General features: G+C 47.0%; 1 protein-coding gene across 1 annotated transcript in view; it reads right to left on the bottom strand.

The window, feature by feature from the left end:
* Positions 1-3,303: 3,303 nt before the first annotated feature.
* The window catches only part of LOC143829567 (methanethiol oxidase-like), a 32,342-nt gene continuing 18,328 nt past the window's right edge, over positions 3,304-17,317 (bottom strand). Inside the window, exons 8-13 of the mRNA XM_077320750.1 lie at positions 16,644-16,765; positions 15,867-15,963; positions 13,743-13,857; positions 7,751-7,862; positions 5,142-5,198; positions 3,304-3,427 (exon numbers count right to left, since the gene is read on the bottom strand). Coding sequence (XP_077176865.1) covers positions 7,775-7,862; positions 13,743-13,857; positions 15,867-15,963; positions 16,644-16,765 — 422 coding nt within the window. The 3' untranslated portion in view covers positions 3,304-3,427; positions 5,142-5,198; positions 7,751-7,774. The remainder of the gene's footprint in view (positions 3,428-5,141; positions 5,199-7,750; positions 7,863-13,742; positions 13,858-15,866; positions 15,964-16,643; positions 16,766-17,317) is intronic.

Below are 17,317 nucleotides of genomic sequence, written 5' to 3'. Positions count from 1 at the left end.
GGCTGGATGGAGTCACTGAAGCAGTCGGTGCAAACTTAAATGGACTCCGAGGAATGGTAGAGGACAGGAAGGCCTGGAGGATCATGGTCCATGGGGTCGCGATGGGTCGGACACGACTTCGCACCCAACAACAACCATCTTTTGTATCCTTGCTATGACTAAGTTGGTGCAGAACCTGCTCTGCATGCAGAAGGTCCCTGATTCAATCCCTGCCAATAACCTCCAGTTAAAAGGCTATGATGTCGCAGCCAGATCTTGTGGTGTCAAAGAAGTACAAACTGTTCTGCCTCAATTCACCTCAGGGCCATGCCGGGAAGGGAGAGAGGGCTTAATCCTCCAAAATCCATTTTGCTGTGCTTTTCAAAAGATCCGTAGGACTTCACTAGTAATTTGATAAGAACACTTGCATTCCTCCTTCCCCACTGCTAAGAAGTTTTGAATAGTGAAACAGAGAGCTTAAAGGGTTAAATTCCCCTGCCCTGTCCCCTTCTCTGCACATGTGGATGCAAGTTTTAATGGACAGAGCCAATTGGGTAGCCTTCATCCTTCCTGTTCAGGCCTTCAGATAACAGGTGTTAGGAAATACTCTTTTTCTGCTCAAGACCCCCCCCCAAAAGCCCCTGAGAGCTCCAGGGCTGAGCTTTGTGGACCTGACTGATCTGATTGGAGGAGGAATCCTCAACCTTTCTGACCCTGCTGGCACCTGTGAAGAAGAAGAATCAATGTTTTCACAAATCTGCACAGCCAAGGAAATCTCCAGTGGCCAATAAACGCTCGGGCTAGCCAACTGGCTAGCAATCCCGGGCCCCAAAGAAGTATGGTGGGCCTCAACAAGGGACAGAGCCTTCTCGGTCCTGGCCCCCACCTGGTGGAATGAGCTCCCTGATGAGATCGGGGCCCTGGTTGAACTCCCAGAATTCCACAGGGCCTGCAAAAGGGAGCTCCTTCACCAGGCATTCAACTGAGGTCAAGTTCATCCTGGAGGATCATTGTCCATGGGTCGCGATGGGTGGGACACAACTTGGCATCTAACAACAATAACAAAGCAGACATAATGGAGTACTCATAATGTATTATGAGTACTCATAATGGAGCCCTCACTTGGAGTCCTGTCTTCAATTTTGGGCACCCCAGTTGAAGAGGGATGCAGACAAACTGGAGCGTGTTCAGAGGAGGAAAGGTTGGGGGAACTTGGTCTTTTTAGCCTGGAGAGGTGATGACTGAGAGGGGATCTGATCACCATCTTCAAGTATTTAAAAGGCTGCCATGTAGAGGATGGAGCAGAATTGTTCTCTCTTGCCCCAGAGGGACAGATCAGAACCAATGGGATGAAATTAATTCAAAAGAAATTCCATCTAAACCTCCGGAAGAAGTTCCTGACAGTCAGAGCGGTTCCTCAGCGGAACAGATTTCCTCGGGAGGTGGTGGGTTCTCCATCTTTGGAAATTTTGAAACAGAGACTGGAGAGCCATCTGACGGAGAGTCTGATTCTGGGAAGGTTCAAGGGGGTGGCAGGTGACAGGGGATGAGCGAGAGGGTTGTGAGTGTCCTGCATAGTGCAGAGGGTTGGACTAGATGACCCAGGAGGTCCCTTCCAACTCTATGATTCTATGATTCTATGATAATGTGTCAGAATTCCCAAGGTGCATACAGGTCCAAAGATGTCCAGGACCCCTGTCATGATCAGATCAGTCCAGTCCAGAAAGCTCAACAGTGAAGCCCTCACGGGGTCCTTTCCTAACATCTGTGAGCTGAGGGCCTGAACAGATAAGATGAAGGTCACCCAACTGGTTCTGTCCATAAAATGCAAACTTACCTTTGCATGTGCAGGGGTGGGAGAGCGGGTTTAACCCTTCAGCCTCTGCTCTGTTTTTTTTCTTCTCAAAACGGGACTTCCTGCTTTCTTCTTAGGAGGTGGGAATAAGGAATGTGGAATTTTGAAAGGACATGTTTGTTTTTTTCCCCAACCAGATTGCTAGCAAAGCAGGGAATATGTTTTGAAAACAGAACATAGTGGAGTTTGAAGGGTTCCACCCTCTCTCCCATCCCCGCAGGGCCCTGAGGCAAACTGAAGCTTTAAAGTTAGAATCATAGAATCATAGAACCATAGATTTGGAAGGGGCCACACAGGCCATCTAGTCCAACCCTCTGCTCAACGCAGGATCAGCCCAAAGCATCCTAAAGCATCCAAGAAAAGTGTGTATCCAACCTTTGCTTGAAGACTGCCGGTGAGGGGGAGCTCACCACCTCCTTAGGCAGCCTATTCCACTGCTGAACTACTCTGACTGTGAAATTTTTTCCCTTGATATCTAGCCTATATCGTTGTACTTGTAGTTTAAACCCATTACTGCGTGTCCTCTCCTCTGTAGCCAATGGGAACAGCATCCTGCCATCCTCCAAGTGACAACCTTTCAAATACTTAAAGAGGGCTATCATGTCCCCTCTCAACCTCCTTTTCTCCAGGCTGAACATTCCCAAGTCCCTCAACATCAGTTTGAACATCATGGACACAACAGAATCTGCCTGAGACCTCTGTAGACTTCTAGCTGGAGGCGATTGTTAGAAACAGATCTTCTGCATTGCAAAGCAGGTTCTACATCACTTAAGTATCACCACAAGACACGCATAAGACATTGGGTTGCAAACAAAGACGATAGTTGGTTTACTTAGCAGCCCCAGGCAGAGTCAGGCTAATTTTTTTGTTCTCTCTCTCAACTTATCCACTGACACAGCACGTATCTAAACGCCCAACCTGGAATTATGAGATTAGATGATTCTTGACAAGTTCAGAATCGTTTATGAGTACATTGTGTTGCTCAAAATGCAGTGCCAGGAATACTATCTGTATCTTTAGGGAGTTCATAATTTTTGGGAAGGAACTCTGGCCAAAACCTTACTAAGCATTTCATCCAACGAACACGAAAACTGGCAAATGGAAGGTTTTATGTATGCACATGCAGCCAACCTCGGCAGTTCTCAAAATCAGAGTAAATGATTCCGCTGCCCCAAAAGTGTGAGGTTGGCTTTTGTTTGTATGGTTTCCCAATAAGTCTAATCTACCTTGCTTGAATCACCGAATCGCAATTTGGCGTGATTCGGCTATTTGAGAAAGTGGCTTTCCTGAGTTCTGGGCTGGGGCGGGGGTTGAGGTTGAGGCACCAAACCTATCAGTTGAATGAGATCAAGCTCGCCTGGGCCATCCAGATAAGGAAATGTTCACTGTTACCCTCTCCTCACCCATCTCTGGAAAATGAGGGGAGTAATGGCAAAGTGGAACATTCCCCAATGAAAAGATCTCAGGTCAGAACCTTGCAATAAGTTGGGGATTCCGGATCTACGTCCACCGTCGCCAGGTAGTCAGGCTCTTGGGGGCCGATGCCGGAGCCGGTTAAGATGCAAACAACGTACATCAATTTTTCTCTGGGACCTGGGAAAACAAAGAGGACATTCACTATCAAGAAATGGTTTTGTTCAGAAAGCAGGAACAACTGTCTTGATTCAAGGCCCTCTCTCTCCTAGGAGCCAGTTTTTGCTTTGAATCAAAGCTTAGTTTCATCTAAAAAGGAGAGAGAGAGAGTCCAGTAGCTCCTAAAGTATCAAGATTTGTGGTTGGAGATTTGCGTTTCTGACTCTTTGCTACTTACCTGAACAAAGTTTGAGTCCACCAGCACCTTTAAAAGGGTAAAGCTTTCTTCCTGATATGAGCTTTCATGTGCATGCACATACTTAGGTTAAAGATTGCCTTTAATGGCATAAAACATGCACATGAGAAGAGGAAGCTGAATGTCTTCCTTGCTTAGAAGCCCTTGACATTTTTCATTCACTCATTTTGTGAAGTCAGAAATTCTGCCAATGTGGTTAAAGTTTCTGAAAAAGTATCTTTGACACAGTTCTCCTTGCATAGAAATAAGAGCATAAGGGGGCAATCTTCTGAGGAGCGAAAGTTCATTGCTTTTACCTTTTCTTTGCTTAGAACTAGGGATGTGCACAAAGAACAGATTCGGTCCTTTTCAGATTCGAGTTTTTTTGATTCGGTGAAATGTGAATCAGCCGGATCACTGATTTGGTGCATCAACACTAGTTTGGCCTATTTAGAAAACCCGATCTTAGAACCTAGGTATGCCAGGTCTCCTCTGGTTGGAGATGGCCGGTAGGGTTGTCAGACTGAGGTTAGGAAATCTCTGGAGAACTGAGGGTGGGGAGGACACCAACCTCATTGGGATACAAAGCCACCCTCCAAAGGGCCTATTTTCCCCAAGGGAATTGATCTCTGTTTGATTCCGCACTCTGCAACATGCAGGCAGCTGAGTGACTTGGGCTAGTCACAGCCCTGATAGTACTGTTCTCACAAGGCAGGCCTGTTAGGGCTCTCTCAGACCCACCTACTTCACATGGTGTCTGTTACGTTGTGAGGAAGAGAAGGTGATTGACAGTGCTTTGAGAATACTCTGAGTGGTAAGAAGCAGGATAGAAAAAAAAACAGCTCTTATTATTATTTGACTAGCATCCTTCTTCTCAAGGGAGCTGATGTCACAGAAATCTTTCCAGGACAGCTGCATCATGGGAAGGAGGGCACACTCTAGAGCAGGGGAAGTCAACCTGTGGTCCTCCAGATGTGCATCGACTACAATTCCCATGAGCCCCTGCCAGCAAACGCTTGCTGGCAGGGGCTCATGGATTGGAGTCCATGAACATCTGGAGGACCACAGGTTGACTTCCCCTGCTCTAGAGACTCCAGGGTCTCCAATTTGGTGCTCACATTCACTCACACCTTTACGTTCAAGTGTTTTTAGAAAGTGGACAGGGCCAGGTGGGGCTTTTGCCCCAGCAAGGCTTCTGATTGGCTGTACAGATGTTTTAAAATGTGGCTCTGTCAGCTGCTGCCACCACAGCAAAAACCGTATGATTTTAAGTGAGCTTCAGCAGCCATTTTGTGGCTGGCTCCACCCTCTGTGGCAGCCATTTTGTGGCTGCCCCCTCCCCACAGTGTGTCAGACTTCCAAAACACCCCACAGGGTCAAAAAGATTGGGGTCCCCCTTCTCTAGAAAGCACCCTTTGGCCAAGACTCAAGCAGACTTGGTGGTCCTGCAGCTTCCAAGGAAGAGTCTCTGCTCCTGAGGATAGCGTTGAAAGGGCTTACCTCTCATGGCATCCAGAGGGGTTGCATACCCAGGCCCGGATCCACCACCACGGTCCCCTGTGAAATCAAAAGGAGGCCGAAAGAGAAAGAGTGAGATAGACTCAATATTATTTCCAAAAGAATCTCCACCTCCCATCTTCCACATGACAGCCAACCCTTGGGCTATCAAATGGGGTGCAACGGAGTCATCCCCTCCACCACCACCCCCCCAATTACGAGCTTTCTCCAAGGACATCTTCTCCCCAGAACAGATTGCAAGTTGGCTGTGATGGACTGCTTAGAAGAGCTGTACAAAGAGGTTGAAGGGCTGTGAAGGGTTCATTCTCCACAAAAAACAGGGAGCCTTGAGTTATAGGCTGAGGGAGGCTTGAGATCCAGTCCCCTCCCCTCCCTCAGAACCAAGATTCACCCTCACTTTTTATTTCTATTTTGTGACTGAGCAGCCCTAGTGAAGTATTTTCTGCTGAAGAACTCTGTCTGTCCCACCCTGGCACAGAACGATATTTTGGCTTTTGGCTCAGTCCAGTAACCTGAGGGAAGGATCAGGAGCCTGCTTTAAGTAAAACAATTTATATTTCACTCGAGGTCATTCCTGTAATCCAGTCACCCCTCCACCCAACTGTCTATCTCTCTGTCCATCCATCCATCCATCCATCCATCCATCCATCCATCCATCCATCCATCCATCCATCCATCCATCCATCCATCCATCCTCCATACATCTGTCTGTCCATCGGTTTGTCTATCTGTCCATCGGTCAGTCATCTATCTATCTGCCTGTCCTGGGAAAAAAATGGTTTGGGGGCCTAAGGTCTGACTAATATGTCAGAGCTACTTAGATGGACCATAAGCCAGACTGAACCAGCAGATAACAGTCTGAGTAATTCAGCAGTGGGGTGGGCTGCCTAAGGAGGTGGGGAGCTCCCCCTCACTGGCCGTCTTCAAGCAGTGGCTGGACAGATCCTTCTCATGGATGCTGGAGGCTGATCCTGCACTGAGCAGGGGGTGGGACTAGATGGCCTTTGTGGCCCCTTCCCACTCTAGGATCCTATGGGTCTAGTTCAGCAGTGGATTGGGCTGCCTAAGGAGGTGGGGAGCTCCCCCTCACTGGCCGTCTTCAAGCAGTGGCTGAACAGATCCTTCTCCTGGATGCCTGAGGCTGATCCTGCACTGAGCAAGGGGTGGACTAGATGGCCTGCATGGCCCCTTCCCACTCTAGGATTCTAGGAGTCCAGTTCAGCAGTGGGATGGGCTACCTGAGGAGGTGGGGAGCTCCCCCTCACTTGCACTCTTTAAGCAGCAGCTGGACAGATGCTGAGCAGGTGTCTTGTATTAGATGGTCTCTACTGACCCTTTCTATATAGGCTTGTGTCAATTTTGCATGTTTAGCAAAGGTTCTTTTTCCCCCAGTGCTCAGTTTATATTTTAATTGGCTTCAATCTGTTTGTTATTGCTAAGTTACTTAAACCTGCCCAATGATTTTTGCATACTCTAATTTTTATCGTAGCTGATAGCTCATGGTTTGTTTTTGGTTTTTTGTTCTGTTTTTAACATTTTATTATGCCTATTCATCTACAAATAATAACATCACCACTGAACAAAAAACAACTTAAACGCGAATAACACAATCGTCAATTCATAACCTAAAATTTGACTTCCCACCCAGATCACCCTCCTGGACAAAAAAACACTCTTGCTCTGCTAAGAAGGTTCAAGGGGGTGGCAGGTGACAGTGGATGAGCGAGAGGGTTGTGAGTGTCCTGCATAGTGCAGGGGGTTGGACTAGATGACCCAGGAGGTCCCTTCCAACTCTATGATTCTAAATTCTGTCTCAACATCCAGAAGAAGTTTTTGACAGTCAGAGCGGTTCCTCAGTGGAACTGGCTTCTTCGGGAGGTGGTGGGTTCTCCATCTTCGGAGATTTTTAAGTATAGGCTGGGTAGCCATCTGATGGAGAGGCTGATTCTGTGAAGGTTCAAGGGGGTGGCAGGTGACAGTGGATGAGCGAGAGGGATGTGAGTGTCCTGCATAGTGCAGGGGGTTGGACTAGATGACCCAGGAGGTCCCTTCCAACTCTATGATTCTAAATTCTGTCTCAACACCCAGAAGAAGTTCTTGACAGTCAGAGCGGTTCCTCAGTGGAACTGGCTTCTTCGGGAGGTGGTGGGTTCTCCATCTTCGGAGATTTTTAAGTATAGGCTGGGTAGCCATCTGAGGGAGAGGCTGATTCTGTGAAGGCTCAAGGGGGTGGCAGGTGACAGTGGATGAGCGAGAGGGTTGTGAGTGTCCTGCGTAGTGCAGGGGCTGGATTAGATGACCCAGGAGGTCCCGTTCAACTCTATTATTCTATGATTCTTTGACCTTTCTCAGTTCTTCCAGAGCTCTGTCAGCTCCACCCGCCTCACAAGGTGCCTCATGTTTCTCTAATTCTATGATCCTACGTGGGGAGAGGAAGCGTAGGCAATTGTAAACTGCTTTGGGATCTCTTCAGGGCAGAGAAAAGCAGGGCATAAAACCCAACTCTTCTTTTTTCCAGCAGAACATAAATGTTCGGGTCAGCCTCAGTCACTGGTCCCCCCTAACCGCGTGCAAGATGGCCCCTTTCTTACCTTTACTTGACTTCTGTGATCCCGTCATGGTTTGAGGTCCCTTCCCCGTCTCAATTCCTTTCTCAGTCTTTGGTTCCTTCGCTGTGTGCTCACGGACAGACATGTCTGCAGTCTGGGATTGTATATTTGGAAGTAGAAAGAAATCAGGCAAGCATACAGAATGGAAACTTATATACATACAGTGTTGCAGGATGGAGCATGAAAGAAGGTGTGGTTTAGATTCTATAAACCATTCAGGTTCCGAAGGAAAAAGCTGACACCAAAAAACCATCCATCATCCATCCCTATCACCAGAGGTCGCTGCCTCAGGGGACTGTTATGGTTGCCAGCTTCAACGCTGTAGAATCTACCTTCAAAAACATCCATTTTCTCCAGGGGAAATTATCTCCATAGTTTGTAGATTTTACACTGGATGTTTAAACATGGTAGATTGGTAGATTATGAGATTTAGGTTTGTTTGGAACTCTAGTACTAATAAAGTTTCCCTACTTTCTTCAATTTAAAAGGCGAATGGCATTTTGGTCTGTATCAACAGGGGCATCACTTCAAAATCACAAGATGTCACAGTCCCATTGTATACGGCACTGGTCAGACCACACCTGGAGTACTGTGTGCAGTTCTGGAGGCCTCACTTCAAGAAGGACGTAGATAAAATTGAAAGGGTACAGAGGAGAGCGACGAGGATGATCTGGGGCCAAGGGACCAAGCCCTATGAAGATAGGTTGAGGGACTTGGGAATGTTCAGCCTGGAGAAAAGGAGGTTGAGAGGGGACATGATAGCACTCTTTAAGTATTTGAAAGGTTGCCACTTGGAGGAGGGCAGGATGCTGTTCCCATTGGCTGCAGAGGAGAGGACACGCAGTAATGGGTTTAAACTTCAAGTACAATGATATAGGCTAGATATCAGGAAAAAAATTTTCACAGTCAGAGTAGTTCAGCAGTGGAATAGGCTGCCTAAGGAGGTGGTGAGCTCCCCCTCACTGGCAGTCTTCAAACAAAGGTTGGATACACCCTTTTCTTGGATGCTTTAGGATGCTTAGGGCTGATCCTGCGTTGAGCAGGGGGTTGGACTAGATGGCCAGTATGGCCCCTTCCAACTCTATGATTCTATGATTCTAAGTTACAATTCTAACAATAAATATAAGTTTAACAGGTTACCAGAATTAACTCATGGAACAATTTCAATAGGACAGCTTTTGATAGAAGCCCTAGGGAGGTCAGAATTGATCAGATTATGGAGGGTATGACTTGGGGGGTGGGGAACGCCAGATGTTTTTAGGTCACATTGCTTTAGGATGCTTTGGGCTGATCCTGCGTTGAGCAGGGGGTTGGACTAGATAGCCTCTATGGACCCTTCCAACTCTATGATTCTATGAACTTAACCTTAGTCGAAGGCCTGGTGGAGGAGCTCCCTTTTGCAGGCCCCGTGGAATTCTGGGAGTTCAACCAGGGCCCCGATCTCATCAGGGAGCTCGTTCCACCAGGTGGGGGCCAGGACCGAGAAGGCTCTGTCCCTTGTTGAGGCCCACCATACTTCTTTGGGGCCCGGGATTGCTAGCCAGTTGGCTAGCCCGAGCGTTTATTGGCCACTGGAGATTTCCTTGGCTGTGCAGATTTGTGAAAACATTTATTCTTCTTCTTCTTCAGAGGTGCCAGCAGGGTCAGAAAGGTTGGGGATTCCTCCTCCAATTAGATCAGTCAGGTCCACAAAGCTCAGCCCTGGAGCTCTCAGGGGCTTTTGGGGGGTCTTGAGCAGAAAAAAAAGTATTTCCTAACACCTGTTTATCTGAAGGCCTGAACAGGCTACCCAATTGGTTCTTTCCATTAAAACTTGCATCCACGTGTGCAGAGAAGGGGACAGGGCAGGGGAATTTAACCCTTCAATTTCTGTTTCGCTATTCAAAACTTCTTAGCAGTGGGGAAGGAGGAATGCAAGTTTTCGTATCAGATTACTAGTGAAGTCCTACGGATCTTTTGAAAAGCACAGCAAAATGGATTTTGGAGGATTAAGTCCTCTCTTCCTTCCCAGCATGGCCCTGAGGTGAACTGAGGCAGAACAGTTTGTACTTCTTCGACACCACAAGGTCTGGCTGCGACATCATAGCCTTTTAACTGGAGGTTATTGGCAGGGATTGAATCAGGGACCATCTGCATGCAGAGCAGGTTCTGCACCAACTTAGTCATAGCAAGGATACAAAAGATGGTTGTTGTTGGGTGCGAAGTCGTGTCCGACCCATCGCGACCCCATGGACAATGATCCCCCAGGCCTTCCTGTCCTCTACCATTCCCCGGAGTCCATTTAAGGTTGCACCTACTGCTTCAGTGACTCCATCCAGCCACCTCATTCTCTGCCGCCTCCTTCTTCTTTTGCCCTCGATCGCTCCCAGTATTAGGCTCTTCTCCAGGGAGTCCTTCCTTCTCATGAGGTGGCCAAAGTATTTGAGTTTCATCTTCAGGATCTGGCCTTCTAAGGAGCAGGCAGGGCTGATCTCCTCTAGGACTGACTGGTTTGTTCGCCTTGCAGTCCAAGGGACTCGCAAGAGTCTTCTCCAGCACCAGAGTTCAAAAGCCTCAATTCTTTGACGCTCGGCCTTACTTATGGTCCAACTTTCACAGCCACACATTGCAACTGGGAAGACCATAGCCTTGACTAGATGTACTTTTGTTGGCAGGGTGATTTCTCTGGTTTTTAGGATGCTGTCTAGATTTGCCATAGCTTTCCTCCCCTTTGCTGCAGTCCCCATCTGCAGTGATCTTGTAAGTAAAATCTATCACTACCTCCATTTCTTCCCCAGTGATTTGCCAGGAATTGAGAGGGCCGGATGCCATGATCTTTGTTTTCTTGATGTTGAGTTTCAAGACAACTTTTGCACTCTCCTCCTTCACCCGCATCAAAAGGCTCTTCAGTTCCTCTTTGCTTTCTGCCATTAGAGTAGTATCATCTGCATATCTGAGGTTGTTGATATTTCTCCCTGCAATCTCGATCCCAATGTTTTACTCATCTAACCCCGCGTTTCTCATGATGTGCTCCGCATACAAGTTAAATAGGCAAGGCGACAGTATATAGCCTTGCCGAACTCCTTTCTCAATTTTGAACCAATCAGTGATTTCATGTTCAGTGCTCACTGTTGCTTCTTGACCTGCATGTAGGTTTTTCAGTAGACAGATAGGATGCTGCAGGATTTCTGGCTCCAGGTCAGTGACTACCCCCACGTGGTTATCAGAGATGTTAAGCTCGCTCTTGTATAGTTATTCTGTATAATTTTGCTACCTTTTAAAAATCTCCTCTGCTTCTGTTAGGCATGTACCATTTTGGTCCTTTATCATACCCATCTTTACATGAAATGTTCTCTTCAGATCTGTAATTATTTTGAAGAGATCCCTGGTCCTCAATATGCTATTGTTTTCTTCTATTTGTTTGCACTGTTCATTTAAGAAGGCATTCTTATCTCTTCCAGCTATTCTAGCTATTCTCTGGAATTCAGCATTCAATTGGGTGTATCTTTCTCTTTCTCCCTTGCCTTTCACTTCCCTTCTCTCCTTAGCTATTTGTAAAGCTTCCTCAGACAGCCATTTTGCTTTCTTGCATTTCTTTTTCTTTGGGATGGTTTTAGTTGCTACCTCTTGTACAATGTTGCCAACCTCCGTCCATAGTTCTTCAGGCACTCTGTCTATCAGACCTAATTCCTTAAATCTATTTGTCACCTCTACTGTATATTCGTCAGGGATATGATTTAGTTCATACCTTAGCCTAGTGCTTTTCCCTACTTTCTTCAATTTAAGCCTAAATTTTGCAACAAGAAGCTGATGATCTGAACCACAATCAGCTCCTGGTCTTGTTTTTACTGACTGTATAGACCTTCTCAATCTTTGGCTGCAGAGCACATAGTCAATCTGATTTCTGTGTTGACCGTCTGGTGATGTCCATGTGTAGAGTCATCTCTTGGGTTGTTGGAAAAGAGTGTTTTCTATGACCATTGTATTCTCTTGACAAAATTCTACCAGCCTGTGCCCTGCTTCATTTTGTACTCCAAAGCCAAACTTGCCTGTTATCCCGGTTATCTTTTGGCTTCCTACTTTAGCATTCCAATCCCCCATGATGATAAGCAGATCATTTTTTGGCGTTGCTTCTAGAAGGTGTTGTAGGGCTTCATAAAACTGGTCAACTTCATCCTCTTCAGCAGCTGTGGTTGGGGCATAGACCTGGATTACTGTGATGTTGAATGGTTTGCCTTGGATTCGAAAGATGGTTTACTTATGGTTTACTTATACCGTACAGCGCCGTGGGCGCTATCCGGCAAATTTTCTTTATCTCTCTTATCTAATCCACTGACGTAGCACCTATCCAAATACTCAGCCTGGCATTACAAGTTTGGATGATACTGGACAAGTTCAGGATTGTTTCTGGGAATGCCACGTTGGTCAAAAAGCAGTGCCAGTGATGCTATCTGTAGGTTTAGGGGGTTCATCATTTTTTGGAAGGGACACTACCCAGAATCTTTCTAAGCATTGCACAAAATTAACATACAAGTTGCTGCTGGTTACAAGGCTCCCACCTGGGGAATGTTCTTAACCCGAGCAGCTGATTCCAATTCCCTAGAAGCATAAAGATGGTTCCTGTTTGTTTCCTTCTGAGCAATGACTTTCCATTGTGACCTCTGAATGTTGCTAAGCAGAGAGTGGAAATCGGCTGCCCAAACGCCCATAATTCCGCAGGGCCTGCAAAAGGGAGCTCCTCCACCAGGCATTCGCTTGAGGCCATGACTGCAATAACTGACCTCCCAATGTTGTTGTTATTCATGTTGTGTTGTGAATTGTTACTTGATAGAATCATAGAATCATAGAACCATAGAGTTGGAAGGGGCCATGCAGGCCATCTAGTCCAACCCCCTGCTCAGTGCAGGATCAGCCCTAAGCATCCGAAAGCATCCAAGAAAAGTGTGTATCCAACCTTTGCTTGAAGACTGCCAGTGAGGGGGAGCTCACCACCTCCTTAGGCAGCCTATTCATAGAATCATAGAGTTGGAAGGGGCCATGCAGGCCATCTAGTCCAACCCCCTGCTCAACGCAGGATCAGCCCTAAGCATCCTGAAGCATCCAAGAAAAGTGTGTATCCAACCTTTGCTTGAAGACTGCCAGTGAGGGGGAGCTCACCACCTCCTTAGGCAGCCTATTCTACTGCTGAACTACTCTGACTGTGAAAAAAATTTTTTCCTGATATCTAGCCTATATCGTTGTACTTGAAGTTTAAACCCATTACCTTGAAGTTTAAACCCAAGATGATCTTGGCCCCAGATCATCTTCGTCGCTCTCCTCTGTACCCTTTCAATTGTATCTATGTCCTTCTTGAAGTGAGGCCTCCAGAACTGCACACAGTACTCCAGAGGTTGATGAGTCTTGCTGGAGGTTGATGAGTCTTCTCAGGATGAGAGCTGGGCCCATTCTGCATGTGTAGGATAATGCACTTTCAGTGTACTTTTGCAGCTGGATTTTCCTGTGCAGAACAGGAAAATCTGCTTCTAAAGTGCTTTGAAAGTGCATTAAGTAATGTGTGCGGAATGGGCCCTAGCATCTGCAAGATGAATTATTTGAGGCTGCTTTGCTTGCAGTCATGGATGCACTGATTACTTCCTCGCTGACACCTACCTTGCTCAACTCTTGACTCTGACCTTGGCCTGGATCAGTTTGACCTTGACTCTTCAATTACCCTTGCCTGCTTGCTCTTCGACTCCTGGATTTCTCCGCTTTCTTTGAAATTTCATACTATAAGCTGGATCCAAGGACTCTGATTCCCTCCTGGCCAGTTCTGATTACTCTAGCTAGCATCTCCTGATGAAACCAGACCCCACTTTACTAGAGTCTGAGATAGCACGCTAAGCGGAGAGGAGAGGAGAGGAGAGGAGAGGAGAGGAGAGGAGAGGAGAGGAGAGGAGAGGAGAGGAGAGGAGAGGAGAGGAGAGCTGGCCGCAGGGATGGGGGAAAGATCTCTTACCTGATCAATTCAGGGAAAAACTGCTTATCCCAAGAAGTAAACAGACTGTCGGTGACATAAAGTCTCTTGCCATCCAAGCTGAGCTGAAGCATCCCAGGTCTCGTCATAGACTCGTCTTCCCTAAAAGATGGAGGAAACAGGAGGCAGGTCGAAGAAGGGCAGGGAGAGATCAAATTCCAAAAGGACCCTGGCTGTGGGGTTCTCACAGCCGTGAGCCTGGTCGATATGCTCACTGCCCTACTAACCTCCATCCCATCCATAGAAATGGGGATTTAATACATTTAATAATAAAAAAATGCATATGCAGATGGCCCAAAGGAGGAAAGACCGCATGGCATAGTTCGGCTGTTAGGATGGGCCATATTTTCCAATAATTTGGAGCTCAGGGATGCCGTCACCAGTGCTCCTCAGGAAAGCAGAATGGAGGTTCTGGGGCCTAAGGCAATTTTGGATTAAAAACAGCCTATCAAGCTAGCCAAGGGTGATCAGATCTCGGGAGCTAAGAAGTATCAGCTCTGGCTGGTTCTTGGGTGGGAGGTCTCCAAGGAATTCCGGGACTATGTCAAAGAGGCAGAAAATGGCAAAGTACCTTTGGTGCCAGTTTGGTGTAGTGGTTAGGAGTGCAGACTTCTAATCTGGCATGCCGGGTTCGATTCTGCACTCCCCCACATGCAACCAGCTGGGTGACCTTGGGCTCGCCACGGCACTGATAAAACTGCTCTGACCGGGCAGTGATATCTGGGCTCCCTCAGCCTCACCCACCTCACAGGGGGTCTGTTGTGGGGAGAGGAAAGGGAAGGCGACTGTAAAGCGCTTTGAGCCTCCTTCGGGTAGGGAAAAGCGGCATACAAGAACCAACTCTTCTTCTTCTTCTTCTTCTACCTCTGAACATCTCTTGCCTTCAAAACGCTCTCGTATCTCCATAAATCAGCTATTATTTAAGGGCAACAAAAAAATCAAGGCGGTGGAATGAATCACGAGCTTTCCCCTGGGTTTTAAGATCATATGAGAGGCCCTCTTGACTATCTAAGCAGCCAAATAGTTTGTCTGGTTGGCAGACAAGAGAGGGCTTTTTTGGTGGTGGCCCCATGATTATGGAACAATTCTCCTAGGGAAGTGTGCTCAGCCCCCTCACTCTTGGCCCTTCGGAGGCTGGTGAAGACAAGTTTGTTTTTTTTCACGATGGCCTGTTTTATTTATTTCAGTCCTGGATTCTAAACTGTTGGTTTTGTAGGTTTTATGCATTTTATTCTTTCATTGGGTTTCCTTGAGATCCAGTAATGCAGAAAGGTGGATAAGAAGTGTATTCTATAAACTAGTGATCCTCAACCTGTGGGCTGCGGACCACATGTGGTCCGTCGACTAATTGGAGGTGGGCCGCGAAGGATGCCTTCTCTCCCCCCTGGCCCTTTACTTCATCCCCCCCCCCCCGGCCCTTTACAACACACTTCGGGTGTCCTTGTCTCCCATCACTCCCAGATGGGACTATCTCGTTGCAGAGAAACAAGCTCAGGGTTCCCATTGATTTGTCATTGTCATGCATTAACATTTCCATGAAAATAAAATGTTCCTTATGTTCATTGTTGTGGCATGTCTGTATCTTATTTTGAAGGGATGTTTAAACATTACCATAGCGATCAGAGAGCGTTAGGGCAGTGGTTGAGAGTAGAGGAGTAAACTACCCCTCCCCCCGCCCACTGGGCCTCAGTAAAATTGTCAAGCGTTGAGTGGTCCCCGGTGATAAAAAGGTTGGGGACCACTGCTATAAACAAAAATTCTCCAAGGACTCATAGCCAATCCTCTTCTTCACTTAAGGAGCTGACTCAGCACCATAAGAACTATGAGGGCAGGGTGAGAGACAGAGAGAGAGAGACAGAGAGAGAGAGAGAGAGACAGAGACAGAGACAGAGAGTATTGTCAATGCACTTGGGTTGCCAATTACCAGACGGAGTGTTCCCAGAGATCTGTTCCCTTGGAGAAAATGGCTGCTTTGGGGGGTGGACTCTATGACATCATATCACACTGAAGCTCCTTCCATTCCCAGGGAGGACCTCCCCAGACTCCACCCAAGGCAGAATTGGCAATCTCACCAAGCCACACTCTCCCCTTCAGTTTGTGATTTACTCACTTGGATGACAAAAGGATCAGGTTGGCAGTCCAGCTCTGGATCTTCGAGGACGGTGACATCCCCGCCTTTTGGGATGCTGCCCCCCACAAAAACCTGTGTGCACAGAGAGATCCCCCGACCCCAAATGAGAGAGGATCAGTCCAATGCAAGAGCCAACAGGTCAGAGGCACTGTCTGAAAATAGTCCTTATTGTCAGATGCATTGCAGAATAATATACTAATAGTATCTCAGCACCTTGGTTCAAGATGAACAAATGGTTAAAAGGTTAGAAATCAAGCCCAGGGCTCTTCCACTTTCTCATTTTCTTGCCTGGGCCTCAGGGACAGAGTATCTGCTAAGCTGGCATGCAGAAGGTTCCATCTCAGGCATTAAGAAAGGACCAAATAGTTGGTGATATGAAAAGGCTTCAGCCTCAGAACCTGGAGAGCAGCTTCCAGGCTGCGTAGACAATACTGACAATAGACCGTGATTGATGGATCAAAGGTCTGATTGAGTAGGAAGCATCTTCCTGTGTTCATATTGTCAAGGTAAACACAGAATATGAACCCACCAAATCAGATCTTTTCAGTCTTGTCTACTGAGTATTGAATAGGTCTTCTGGGGCCTCAGGTGGAGGTCTTTCACATCTCCTTTTAACTGGAAATGCCAGGGACTGAACCTTCGAGATGCCATGTCGATGCTCTATTAGATTATTTTAATTCTGAGGTGAAACCTCATACACCTGGCCACCTCTCCCACCAAAGAGAGAAGAACCCTTGAACGAAGACCCTTACCTGGCCAACCAGCTTGGGGCAGTGAGGGTCAGTGATGTCGTACTGACGGACGTCACCATGTAAGTAGTTGCTCACGTACAGAAACCGATCGTCCAAGGAAATGAGAAGGCTGGAGGTCAAAGCTGGAGGAGGAGAAGGTGGGAATACTCAGGTCTCTTCCTTTATTCTATTTGCTAGCAGCTTTGCAAAGGCAGGTAATGGAAAACCCACCACATTATGGATTGTGTGGTGAATACATGGGAAGGAGAACACTCAGCTGTATTTCTTTTCTGAAATTAACGGTCGGATATTTAAACGCCTGAGCTTTTGTTTTTACTTAAAATAAATTATTTTATTTACAAAGCCAAAAAAAAAAAAAAACAGCTGTCTTGATTCTGTGATCTGAACACATTTCCTCAGTGGAAAATCTACTAGAGCTGCCAACCACAGGGTGGGAAATTCCTGGAGATTTTTTGTTTGGAGCTTGGGGAGGGCATGGTTTAAGAACCTCAGTGAGGTATGAAGCCATAGAATCCATGCCCACCCCCCACCCCCAGCTCCCCAGCAGCCATTCCCTTTACATCTCGGTAGTCTGGAGTTCAGCTGCCATTGTAGATCTCCAGGCCCCACCAGGAGGTTGGCAACCTTGAATGAAAGGATATTGACATTGGCAATGGGCCTTCCAGATGAAGGTT

Source organism: Paroedura picta, chromosome 1 (genome assembly GCF_049243985.1).
Source record: "Paroedura picta isolate Pp20150507F chromosome 1, Ppicta_v3.0, whole genome shotgun sequence".
NCBI lineage: Eukaryota > Metazoa > Chordata > Lepidosauria > Squamata > Gekkonidae > Paroedura > Paroedura picta.
The sequence above is the reverse complement of the archived record's forward strand: the minus strand, read 5'-3'. Positions and strand labels throughout refer to the sequence as shown.